Source organism: Anolis sagrei, chromosome X (genome assembly GCF_037176765.1).
Source record: "Anolis sagrei isolate rAnoSag1 chromosome X, rAnoSag1.mat, whole genome shotgun sequence".
NCBI classification, from domain to species: Eukaryota; Metazoa; Chordata; class Lepidosauria; order Squamata; family Dactyloidae; genus Anolis; species Anolis sagrei.
Genome location: NC_090034.1, coordinates 102,787,615 through 102,800,283, shown reverse-complemented (window position 1 = coordinate 102,800,283; position 12,669 = coordinate 102,787,615). Strand labels below are relative to the sequence as shown.

Here is a 12,669-nt window from a genome sequence, read left to right as displayed (position 1 = left end):
CCTGGGTACCCATTGTGCACAGATCTTCTGATAGCCAAGCCAAGCAATAATGTGACCCACACGTTCTTGTGAAATGCCAATTATGCTTGAAATTTCTCCCTGAGTGATAAAACGATCGTCCTGAATCAACCTGTCAACCTTTTGCTTATAAAACTCGGTGGTTGCTGCCACAGGACATCCAACTCTTTGTTTGTCACAGAAGTCAGATGTTCCCACCTCAACATTTTAAAACTTTCCCACCCAACGACGCACAGTATTCACATCAACACAATCACCATAAAGAGCTTGAATTCTCTGATGAATCTCCTTTGGGGTGACACCTTCTGCGGTCAAGAATTCAATGACTGCACATTGCTTAAGTCTCATTGACCGACTGTCTGTGCAGGGTTCCATACTTTGCACTTTAACAACCCAACCATTCAATGCTAAGGCTTCCCACCAGAATGGAAGTGTAGAGGAGAGTCTACCGAACAAGGCAGTACTTGCCGCATACCCGTACTGCCATCCGTTGAGGAGTTACAAAGGTAAAGGCATTACTTTTCACTTTAACAACACAACAGTTCAATGCTAAGGCTTCCCGTCAAAGTGGAACTGTAGAGGAGAGTCTACTGAATAAGCCAGTACCTGCTGCATACCAGTACTGCTATCCGTTGAGGAGTTACGAAGGTGGAGGCATTACTTTTCACTTTAACAACACAACCATTCAATGCTAAGGCTTCCCGCCAAATGGAACTGTAGAGGAGAGTCTACTGAACCAGCCAGTACCTGCCGCATACCAGTACTGCCATCCGTTGAGGAGTTACAAAGGTGGAGGCATTATTTTTCACTTCAACAACACCACCGTTCAGTGCTAAGGCTTCTTGCCAAAACGGAACAGTAGAGGAGAGTCTACTGAACAAGCCAGTACCTGCCTCAGACCAGTACTGCCATCCGTTGAGGAGTTACGAAGGTGGAGGCATTACTTTTCATTCAACCCTTGTATGAGTCTACACCGACCACATCATGCATTATATGGCAGTGCCGATGGAGGCACGAAAGACGCCACTTTTTCAAGAAAGGCATGCGGCTAGTCCAAATATTGACCGTGAAGATACAACGGGTAAATACACAAAGCCGCACCTGCAAAGCAAGCCGTTGTGCGTGCTTTATTTTTTTATTGTCCCGGGAATTACAAAGTTTGTATCATGTTTGGAAGTGAAGGTTCCTTTTTACTTTATGGCAGGCATGGGCCAACTTCGGCCCTCCCTCCAGGTGTTTTGGACTTCAACTCCCACAATTCCTAACAGCCTACCGGCTGTTAGGAATTGTGGGAGTTGAAGTCCAAAACACCTGGAGGGAGGGCCGAAGTTGGCCCATGCCTGGCCTAGACCTATTCTATGACTCTGAGCCTACAAGCCTGGAAACTTGAATCCGTGCCATCAGATCGTTATTGTTGTTTTGCAATTATTCAGCATCCTCATTAAATCCAGAGTCATAAAAACATGGTGGACAATAATCCTTGGTTTGCGTTACGGTCACACAACGGAAGCACCGAGCACTTTGCCTCCAGGGTGCAAAGCCATCAAAACTCCAGCTGGGATTTGGATGTTGTTTGATTATATTATGAGCAGGAAGGCTTGAAAGATCTGCTTTCCGCTTCTCTCCTGTTGTTGTTGTTGCTGTTGTTGTTGTTGTTGTTGTTGTTGTTGTTGTTGTTGCCGAGCGAGGATTCGAACCCGGAGTCATCAGCCACCACTCCAAGACTCGCGTTCTGCTTATAAATGGACACAAAACTGAACTGATCTCAAGTAATGTTCACACATTACAACGCATGAGTATCTCTTCTGCAATAGTAGCCAGTGGAGTAATCTTTTCTAGATGTTTTGGCCATCTGTCGGGAGGGATCAGATTGTGTCTTTCTATTGACTGAAGGTTGGACTGGATGACCTCTGGGGTCTCTTCCAACGCTAGTATTTTATGATTCAACAGAGGCTGGATGGCCATCTGCGAGGTCCAACTCAGGGTTGGACTGGATGACCTTTGGGGTCTCTTCCAATGCTAGTAACCTATGATTCAACAAAGGCTGGGTGGCCATCTGCCAGGAGGGATTGGATTGTGTCTTTCTGCTGACTCAGAGTTGGACTGGATGGCCTTCCAATCCTAGTATTCTATGATTTAACAGAGGCTGGGTGGCCATCTGCCGGGAGGGATCGGATTGTGTCTTTCTGTCAACTCAGGTTTGGACTGGATGACCTTTGGGGTCTCTTCCAACACTAGTATTCTATGATTCAACAGAGGCTGGGTGGCCATCACTCGGGAGAGATTGGATTGTGTCTTTTTGCGAATCAGGGTTGGACTAGATGGCCTTTGGGGGTCCCTTCCAATGCTAGTATTCTATGATTCAACAAAGGCTGGATGTCCATCTGCCAGGAGGGATTGGATTGTGTCTTTCTGCTGACTCAGAGTTGGACTGGATGGCCTTCCAATCCTAGTTTTCTATGATTTAACAGAGGCTGGATGTCCATCTGTTGGGAGGGATCGGATTGTGTCTTTCTATCGACTGAAGGTTGGACTGGATGACCTCTGGGGTCTCTTCCAATGCTAGTATTCTATGATTCAACAAAGGCTTGGTGGCCAACTGTTGGGAGGGATCGGATTGTGTCTTTCTATCAACTGAAGGTTGGACTGGATGACCTTTGGGGTCCCTTCCAGTGCTAGTATTCTATGATAAAACAAAGGCTGGGTGGCCATCTGTCAGGAGGGATTGGATTGTGTCTTTTTGCCAACTCAGTGTTGGACAGGATGGCCTTTGGGGGTCCCTTCCAAGGCTAGTATTCTATGATTTAACAGAGGCTGGATGGCCACCTCTTGGGAGGGATCGGATTGTGTCTTTCTCTCAATTCAGGGTTAGACTGCATGACCTTTGGGGTCTCTTCTAGTGCTTGTATTTTATGATTCAACAAAGGTTGGATGGCCATCAGGTGGGAGAGGTTGGATTGTGTCTTTCTGCCAACTCAGAGTTGGACTGGATGGCCTTCCAATTCTAGTATTCTATGAATCAACAGAGGCTGGATGGCCATCTGTCGTGTGGGATCGGATTGTGTCTTCCTGCTCACTAGGGGTTGGACTGGATAGCCTTTGGGGTCTCTTCCAATGCTAGTATTCTATGATTCAACAGAGGCTGGATGGCCATCTGTCATGTGGGATCGGATTGTGTCTTCCTGCTCACTAGGGGTTGGACTGGATAGCCTTTGGGGTCTCTTCCAACGCTAGTATTCTATGATTCAATAGAGGCTGGATGGCTATCTGTCAGGAGGGATTCGATTCTGTCTCCCTGTCAACTGGGGGTTGGACTGGATGGCCTTTGGAGATTCCTTCAATACTAATATTCTATGATTTAACAGAGGCTGTGTGGCCATCTGTTGGAAGGCTCAGATTGTGTCTTCCCGCTGACTAGGTGTTGGACTGGATGACCTTTGGAGGTCTCTTCCAACGCTAGGGTCCTATGATTCAAAAGAAGCTGGATGGCCATCTGTCAGGAGGGATCGAATCATGTCTCCCTGGGAGTTGGATGGCCTTTGGGGTCCCTTCCAATGCTAGTATTCTACGATTCAATACGAGGCTGGATGGCCATCTGTCGTGAGGGATCAGATCGTGTCTTCCTGGGAGTTGAACAGGATGACCTTTGGGGGTTCCATCCAATGCTGGTATTCTATGATTCAAAAGAAGCTGGATGGCCATCTGTCAGGAGGGATCGAATTGTGTCTCCCTGGGAGTTGGATGGCCTTTGGGGTCCCTTCCAATGCTAGTAGTCTATGATTCAACAGAGACTGGATGGCCATCTGTCAGGAGGGATCAGATGGTGTCTTCCTGGGGATGACCTTTGGAGTCCCTTCCTACGCTAGTATTCTGTGATTCAAAAGAGGTTGAATGGCCATCTTTTGGGAGGGATCGGATTGCGTCTTTCTATCGACTCAGGGTTGGACTGGATGCTCTTTGGGGATCCTTTCCAGTACTAGTAGTCTATGATTCAACAAAGGCTGGGTGGCCATCTGTCGAGAGGGATTGGATTGTGTCTTCTTGCCGACTGGGGGGTTGGACTGGATGGCCTTTAGGGGTCCCTTCCAATGCCAGTATTCTATGATTCAGTACGAGGCTGGATGTCCATCTGTTGAGAGGGATTGGATTGTGTCTTTTTGCCAACTCAGGGTTGGACCGGATGGCCTTTGGGGGTCCCTTCCAACACTAGTATTCTATAATTTCCCATTGGGTTCTTTGAGAACTCGATTTTCCAAACAGCCTGGACCTCTTTCTGGTTGTGTTGCGCCCACGTCCCTCTGTTTGGGACCCAAAGAGAATAACCCAATTGTTCTTTGTGCCAAAGAGTATTTTGGCAGAAGGAAAGCATTAGATTAAGAGCAGAGCGATAAAGCTCAGACCCTTCTGAGTGTTTGCACACAGCGCTGCCGCCAACAAAAGGCAGCCTTGCAATTAACGTTTCAAACAATGGCAACGGCACACATTTGGGGTGATTTTGGAAGCCATGACTCACCACTTGGCCAGGTAAAAATAGGTGTCATTGGTGGCCAGGTCCTGAGATCTGGGCACTTTTTACGTCTCCACATCGGTGGCCACACAACCGCCTCGGGTATTATTCATAGGTTTTTCACTTATGAGGAAGTCTCCAACTTGTGTAACTTGCCTCGCTTTTCATTCTGTTTCGGTCTCATTTCCCCATTGGAAACCCTTTCACAACCCCCGAGACAAGGCTTGCTCACAACGAGAACAACTTCCTTTACTTCCTTTCTCATCAGAAGAAGTAAAAATAATCTGGGCCCAAATATCTGAGAAGATCCCCCATTGAGAAAGTGGCCAGCCAGTGTTCTGTTGCTCCGGAAAGGATGGCCTTCTGTCGGGAGGGTTTGGGTGGTACCTTCCTCCCTCCCTGCAGGATGGGGTTGGACTGGATGGCCCTTGGGGTCCCTTCCAGCTCTAGGGTTCTATGGTGATGATGATGATAAGAGCCCCAAATGAGCTAAAGAGGGCCCATTTGGGGTCGGGACCCACAGTTTAAGAAGCAGTGATTTAGATCTGTTGACATTTCTAGCTAGGCAGGGTTTTGATGGTTCCTTTGTTCCTTCCTTCCCTTGTCCCTTCCTTCCTTCCTTCCTTCCTTCCTTCCTTCCTTCCTTCCTTCCTTCCTTCCTTCCTTCTTTTCTTCCTTCCTTCCCACCCTCCTTCCTTTTTCCTTCCTTCTTTCCTTCCTTCCTTCCCTACCTCCCTCCTACTGTCTTTCCTTCCCTCTCTCCTTTTTTCTTCCTTTGTTCCCTCCCTTTTTCCTTCCTTCCTTCCTTCCTTCCTTCCTTCCTTCCTCCCTTCCTTCCTTCTCTCCCTCACTCTTTCCTTCCTTTCTTCCTTCCTTTCTTCCTTCCTTCCTTTTTTCCTTTCTTCCCTCCTTCTTTCCCTCCCTCCCTTCTTCCTTTTTCCTTCCTTCCTTCCATACTTCCCTCCTTCCTTCCCTCACTCTTTCATTCCCTCCCTCCTTTTCCCCTCCCTCTTTCTTTCCTTCCTTCTTGCTTCCTTCCTTCCCTCCCTCCCTCTCCTTTTTTCTTCCTTCATTCCCTCCCTCCTTTTTCCTTCCTTCCTTCCTTCCTTCCTTCCTTCCTTCCTTCCTTCCTTCCTTCCCTCACTCTTCATTTCTTCATTTTTTCCTTTTTTCTTCCTTCCTTCCCTCCTTCCTTCCTTCCATACTTCCCTCCTTCCTTCCCTCACTCTTTCCTTCCCTCCCTCCTTTTTCCCTCCCTCTTTCTTTCCTTCCTTCTTGCTTCCTTCCTCCTTCCTTCCTTCCTTCCCTCCCTCTTTTTTCTTCCTTCCTTCCTTCCTTCCTTCCTTCCTTCCTTCTTTCCTTCCTTTCTTCCTTTTTTTCCTTTTTTCCTTCCTTCCTTCCTTCCCTCCCTCCTACTTTTCTTCCCCCCTCCCCCTCCTTTTTCCTTCCTTCCTTCCTTCCTTCCTTCCTTCCTTCCCTCCTTCCCTCACTTTTGCCTTCCCTCCTTTTTTCACTCCTTCTTTACTTCCTTCTTGCTTGCTTCTTCCTTCCTTCCTTCCTTCCTTCCTTCCTTCCCTCCTTCCCTCACTTTTGCCTTCCCTCCATTTTTCACTCCCTCCTTCTTTACTTCCTTCTTGCTTGCTTCTTCCTTCCTTCCTTCCTTCCTTCCTTCCTTCCTTCCCTCCCTCCCTCCTTCCTCCTTCCTTCCTTCCTTCCCCCTTCCTTCCTCCCCTCCCTCCCTCCTTTTTCCTTCCTTTTCCCCCTTCCTTCCTTTTCCCCCTCCTGCCTCCCTCCCTCTCTCCCTTCTTCCTTCCCTTCCTTCTAGGCAGAATGGGGTTGGGTTGGATGTCCCTTGGGGGTCCCTTCCAACTGTAGGATTCTATGATGACTCTAGAACCCGCCATGAAATCTACCTTGAGTTTCCGACAGGCTGAGAAAGGCGGAATACAAATACAGTAAATAAATAAAGAATAGGACCCCAACACTGAGCTAAAGGGATTCCATTTGGGGTTGGAACACACCGTTTCAGAAGCTGTGACCGAGACCCGTTTACATGCACTGAGCATTGATGTGGTGCTGAAAAGTGGCTCACGCTCTTCTCTCTTCCTCCAGATCCGGGCCTACATCGGGGGGCTCAACCCGGACCACAACGAAGACGAGGACATGCTGGCCTTCCGCCTGAGCGCCCTCAACCCCATCGTGGACCCTTGGCTCTTCATCATCTTCCGCAACGCCGTCTTCCGCGGCCTCAGGAACTTCTTCTGCCACCGCCCGTGGTGGCCGCATTGGCCCCGGGCACAGAAGGTGTCTGCCACGTTGGGCACGCAGGACGGCATCGCTTTCCAAGACCATTCCATCTGCTGAGAGCGGGCCGTGGCAACCCAATACGGGCAGGCGCATTGGTGCGGCATCCTTCCATGGAAGGGGAAGGTTTGCATGAAGATGGAGAGTCTGAGGATTGAGTCTGCAGCCGTCTCCGAAAGGATGCCAAGTTTGGTTCCACAGATGGGGTTCCACGCATGCCCAATATTGGCACCTCCTTTCCAGTCGAAATGCGCTGCATCCTCAATGGCGCAAAGTCAAGTTGGATGTGCCCTTGGGATCTGTCTGTGGTACTAAAGGAAGGAGACCAAGACCTCCAAGGAAGGACAGAGAAAGAGACAGAGCAACAGATGATGGGCACGAATACGGTGCCAACCTGCATGTTGGGCACCCCGCAATCCCCGGGCATGTTCCCAAACATGAATGGCGCTTGACCATTCACATGCACGTTGCCTGTTAGCATTAAGTGCATGGGATTTGGACCGATTGCAAGGCGATACTGTGAATCTTTGAAGCTGTAGAAATAAAGGATGAGTTTATATAGTGTGTGCATCTCTCTGTCTGTGCCAAGGTTGAATTAAAGGGGTTGGGGGAGCATCTACACCAGTGATACTCAGCCTTCCTAATGCCGCGACCCCTTAATACAGTTCCTCATGTTGTGGTGACCCCCAACCAAAACATTATTTTCGTTGCAACTTCATTATCGAAGACTTAGATGAAGGGCTAGAAGGCAGGATCATCAAGTTTGCAGACGGGACCAAATTGGGAAGGATAGCCAATACTCCAGAGGACAGGAGCAGGAGTCAAAACGATCTTGACAGATTAGAGAGATGATGGGCCAAAACTAACAAAATGAAGTTCAACGGGGACAAATGCAAGATACTCCACTTTGGCAGGAAAAACGAAATGCAAAGAGACAGAATGGGGGACGATGCCTGGCTCGAGAGCAGGACGTGTGAAAAAGATCTTGGAGTCCTTGTGGACAACAAGTTAAACATGAGCCCAACAATGTGATGTGGCGGCAAAAAAAGCCAATGGGATTTTGGCCTGCATCAAGAGGAGCATAGTGTCTAGGTCCAGGGAAGTCATGCTCCCCATGCTCTATTCCGCTTTGGTTAGACCACACCTGGAATATTGTGTCCAGTTCTGGGCACCACAATTGAAGAGAGATATTGACAAGCTGGAATGTGTCCAGAGGAGGGCGACTAAAATTATCAAGGGTCTGGAGAACAAGTCCTATGAGGAGCGGCTTAAGGAGCTGGGCATGTTTACTCTGCAGAAGAGAAGGCTGAGAGGAGATACGATAGCCATGTATAAATATGTGAGAGGAAGCCACAGGGAGGAGGGAACAAGCTTGTTTTCTGCTTCCCTGGAGACTAGGACGCGAAACAGTGGCTTCAAACTACAAGAGAAGAGATTCCATCTGAACATGAGGAAGAACTTCCTGACTGTGAGAGCCGTTCAGCAGTGGAACTCTCTGCCCCGGAGTGTGGTGGAGGCTCCTTCTTTGGAAGCTTTTAAGCAGAGGCTGGATGGCCATCTGTCAGGGGTGCTTAGAATGCAATTTTCCTGCTTCTTGGCAGAATGGGGTTGGACTGGATGGCCCAGGAGGTCTCTTCCAACTCTTTGATTCTATTTTTCTACGATTCTATAACTGCAGTTTTGCTACTATTATGTCTGATTCATATCATTATTTCACATGACATCATATAAGAGCATCCTCATGCCATTTGAACAAGGGACACTTGGGATTTGTAGTTTGATAATGGGTTAGCAGTGTTTCTCGACCTTCCTAATGCCATGACCCCTTACTACAGTTCCTTATGTTGTGGTGACCCCCAAACATAACTGTCATTTTGCTACTGTTCTGAATCGTCATGTAAATATCCTGATATGCAGGATGTATTCTCATTCACTGGGCCAAATTGGGCACAAATACCCAATACGCCCAAATTTGAATACTGGTGAGGTTAGAGGAGGGGATTGATTTTGTCATTTGGGAGTTGTAGTTGCTGGGATTTGTAGTTCACCTACAATCAAAGAGCATTCTGAACCCCACCAACGATGGAATCGAACCGAACTTGGCACATAGAACTTCCATGACCAACAGAAAATACTGGAAGGGTTTGGTGGACGTCGACCTTAGGTTTTGGAGATATAGTTCAATAATAATAATAATAATAATAATAATTAACATAACTCAAAAATCACTGGATGAATTGACACCAAATTTGGACAAAATACACCTATCGGGTCAAACCGTACAGCAATAAATCCTTAAACATGAATCTTCCAGGCAAGGCTTTCATGAGACAAGAACAAGAACTTAGCAGGGATCTGAAACAATGCTTCATCTGACTATATCTCCCATGGCTGAAACTTTATATCCTCTCATTAAAACTCAGAAATGGGTTTCGTTTTCCCTGGATGCCTCTCATCCTTATCTGCCGAAGCCTGGCCGAACGCCGAAGGCCTTGGTCAAGCTGTCTGTTTTGGCTAATTTCCACCCATTTGTCTATATGCTCATTAGTTCCTCCAGTTGCCAAGTTGTTTTCAAGCCCCAAATCCTGGGAACTTTCTGGGAGCAATTCAGAGAGTAAACTATCATTCCTATACCCTGTAGGAACATTCTCATGGGAAACTACACTTTGAACTGGTGTCTCTATGTCATTCTCTGCATTAATATCATTGACCAAGCCATTGCCATCTTGACCCTCATTGACATCATTCCCCACAACTAAAGCACCTTGATCTTGAAACACAATCGCAGACTGAACTCCAACGCACACATATATACACATACACAAATATATACACACAAAACACATATATACGGACTGGGCCACAGCAATCATAGAATCATAGAATCAAAGAGTTGGAAGAGACCTCATGGGCCATCCAGTCCAACCCCATTCTGCCAAGAAGCAGGAATATTGCATTCAAATCACCCCTGACAGATGGCCATCCAGCCTCTGTTTCAAAGCTTCCAAAGAAGGAGCCTCCACCACACTCCGGGGCAGAGAGTTCCACTGCTGAACGGCTCTCACAGTCAGGAAGTTCTTCCTCATGTTTAGATGGAATCTCCTCTCTTGTAGTTTGAAGCCATTGTTTTGCGTCCTAGTCCCCATGGAAACAGAAAACAAGCTTGCTCCCTCCTCCTTGTGGCTTCCTCTCACATATTTATACATGGCTATCATATCTCCTCTCAGCCTTCTCTTCTTCAGGCTAAACATGCCCAGTTCCCTAAGCTGCTCCTCATAGGGCTTGTTCTCCAGACCCTTGATCATTTTAGTCGCCCTCCTCTGGACACATTCCAGCTTGTCAATATCTCTCTTGAATTGTGGTGCCCAGAATAGGACACAATATTCCAGGTGTGGTCTAACCAAAGCAGAATAGAGCATGGGGAGCATGACTTCCCTGGACCTAGATACTATGCTCCTATTGATGCAGGCCAAAATCCCATTGGCTTTTTTTGCCGCCACATCACATTGTTGGCTCATGTTTAACTTCCTGTCCACGAGGACTCCAAGATCCTTTTCACACGTCCTGCTCTCGAGCCAGGCATCGTCCCCCATTCTGTATCTTTGCATTTCATTTTTTTCTGCCAAAGTGGAGTATCTTGCATTTGTCACTGTTGAACTTCATTTTGTTAGTTTTGGCCAATCATCTCTCTAATCTGTCAAGATCATTTTGAATTCTGCTCCTGTCCTCTGGACTATTGGCTATCCCTCCCAATTTGGTGTCGTCTGCAAACTTGATGATCCTGCCTTCTAGCCCTTCATCTAAGTCATTAATAAAGATGTTGAACAGGACCGGGCTCAGGACGAAACCCTGCTGATGGCACTCCACTTGTCACTTCTTTCCAAGATGAAGAGGAAGCATTAGTGAGCACTCTCTGTGTTCGTCCACTTAACCAATTACAGATCCACCTCACCGTAGTTTTGCCTAACCCACATTGGACTAGTTTCCTTGCCAGAAGGTCATGGGGGACCTTGTCGAAGGCCTTACTGAAATCCAGGTACGCTACATCCACGGCAGTGTGTGGCAGTGGACGGCTAGTCAGATGCAGTTTGACCCCACGTTAACGTCTATGGCTCAGTGCTATGGAATCATGGGATTTGTAGTTTGGCAAGGCACTCTGGTTGAGAAAGCAAACGACTGCCATACTGCATAGCACTGAACCATAGTTATTAAAGTGTGAGGTCCAATGTGCATTGATTCTGCAGTGTAGATGCACCACAAGAAGACTTTTGGACATAGATATGGACATAGATGTTTACAGCAGTCCTGCAAAATAATTATTTTCCATTTTCACCTAAGGAAGAAACAATAAACGAGGTCCTCCCTATGCCTTTGGATGGGCAGGAGTCTTCATCTGCCATGCACCCAGATGACCGTACCACTTGGGCAAATGGATGTCTCATCTCGATGTTGTGCAACCTCCCCTCCGTAAATAGTTGTACTTTTTTGTTCGTTGCACAACATCCTCATCCAGTGTGAAAGTGTCAGAAGTGGGTGAACAGCGGCAATTTGGAGGCACTTCTCCAATGCCTTGACCATTAGTCACTGCCGAAATCGGTGGCGCTAATTCCATTGACCATTGTGTTGTTCCTTTGGTTGTGCGACAGACATTGCCATGAGGTATCATTCGACTTCTCATTCAACAACATGGCATAGTTGTTTGATTATATCTCTGGAGACCTGGGTTTGAATCCCGGTTCAGTCATGAATGCCCAATCAGTAACCTTGGATGGGTCACACTGTCTCAGCCCCAGAAAGCTCAGTAATATGGTTGCTCTAGCAACCGGGGGGGGGGGGAGTGTTTAAATCAGGTATGGGCAAACCCAGGACTGTGGGCCAGATGCACCCACTTGGGCTCTTTTCTCAGGGCTTTCTCACCATTCTTCCTTCTTTGCTTCCTTCCTTCCTTCCTCCTTCCCTCCTTCTTTCTCCTTCTCTTCCACTCTTGCATCCTTCCTTCCTTCCCCCTCTCTCTTTCTCCTTCCTTCAATCCCTATTGTCTTTCCTTCTTTTCTTCTTTCTCTCTTTCCTTCCTTCCTCCTTCCCTTTCTCTTCCTCCTTCCCTTCCATCCTTCCTTCTCTCTTTCCTTCCCTTCCTCCCTCTTCCTCCCTCGTTCCTTCCCTTCCACCCTCCCTTTCGTCCTTCCTTCCCTCTCTCTTTCTCCTTCCTTCCCTATTGTCTTTCTTTCTTTCTCTTTCCTTCCTTACTCCTTTCCTTCCATCCTTCCTTCTCTCTTCCCTTCCCTTCCTCCCTCTTTCTCTCTCCCTCGTTCTTTCCCTTCCACCCTCCCTTTCGTCCTTCGTTCCCAATTGTCTTTCCTTCTTTCTTTCTCTCTCTCTTTCCTTCCTTCCTTCCTCCTTCCCTTCCACCCTTCCTTCTCTCTTTCCTTCCCTTCCTCCCTCTTTCTCTCTCCCTTGTTCCTTCCCTTCCACCCTCCCTTTCGTCCTTCATTCCCTCTCTCTCTTTCTCCTTTCTTCTCTCCCTTTTGTCCTTCCTTCCTTCCTTCCTTCCTTCTTTCTTTCTTTCTTTCTTTCTTTCTTTCTCTTTCCTTCCTTCCTCCTTCCCTTCCATCCCTCCTTTTCTCTTCCCTTCCCTTCCTCCCTCTTTCTCTCCCCCTCGTTCTTTCCCTTTCACCCTCTCTTTCATCCTTCATTCCCTCTCTCTCCTTCCTTCCCTATTATCTTTCCTTCTTTTTCTTTCTCTCTTTCCTTCCTTCCTCCTTCCCTCCCTCTTCCTCCTTCCCTTCCACCCTTCCTTCTCTCTTTCCTTCCCTTCCTCCCTCTTTCTCTCTCCCTCGTTC

General features: G+C 47.5%; 1 protein-coding gene across 1 annotated transcript in view; it reads left to right on the top strand.

Moving 5' to 3' along the window:
- The window catches only part of LOC132781827 (prostacyclin receptor), a 40,670-nt gene extending 33,294 nt beyond the window's left edge, over positions 1 to 7,376 (top strand). Inside the window, exon 2 of the mRNA XM_060786313.2 lies at positions 6,638 to 7,376. Coding sequence (XP_060642296.2) covers positions 6,638 to 6,889 — 252 coding nt within the window. The 3' untranslated portion in view covers positions 6,890 to 7,376. The remainder of the gene's footprint in view (positions 1 to 6,637) is intronic.
- Positions 7,377 to 12,669: the final 5,293 nt, after the last annotated feature.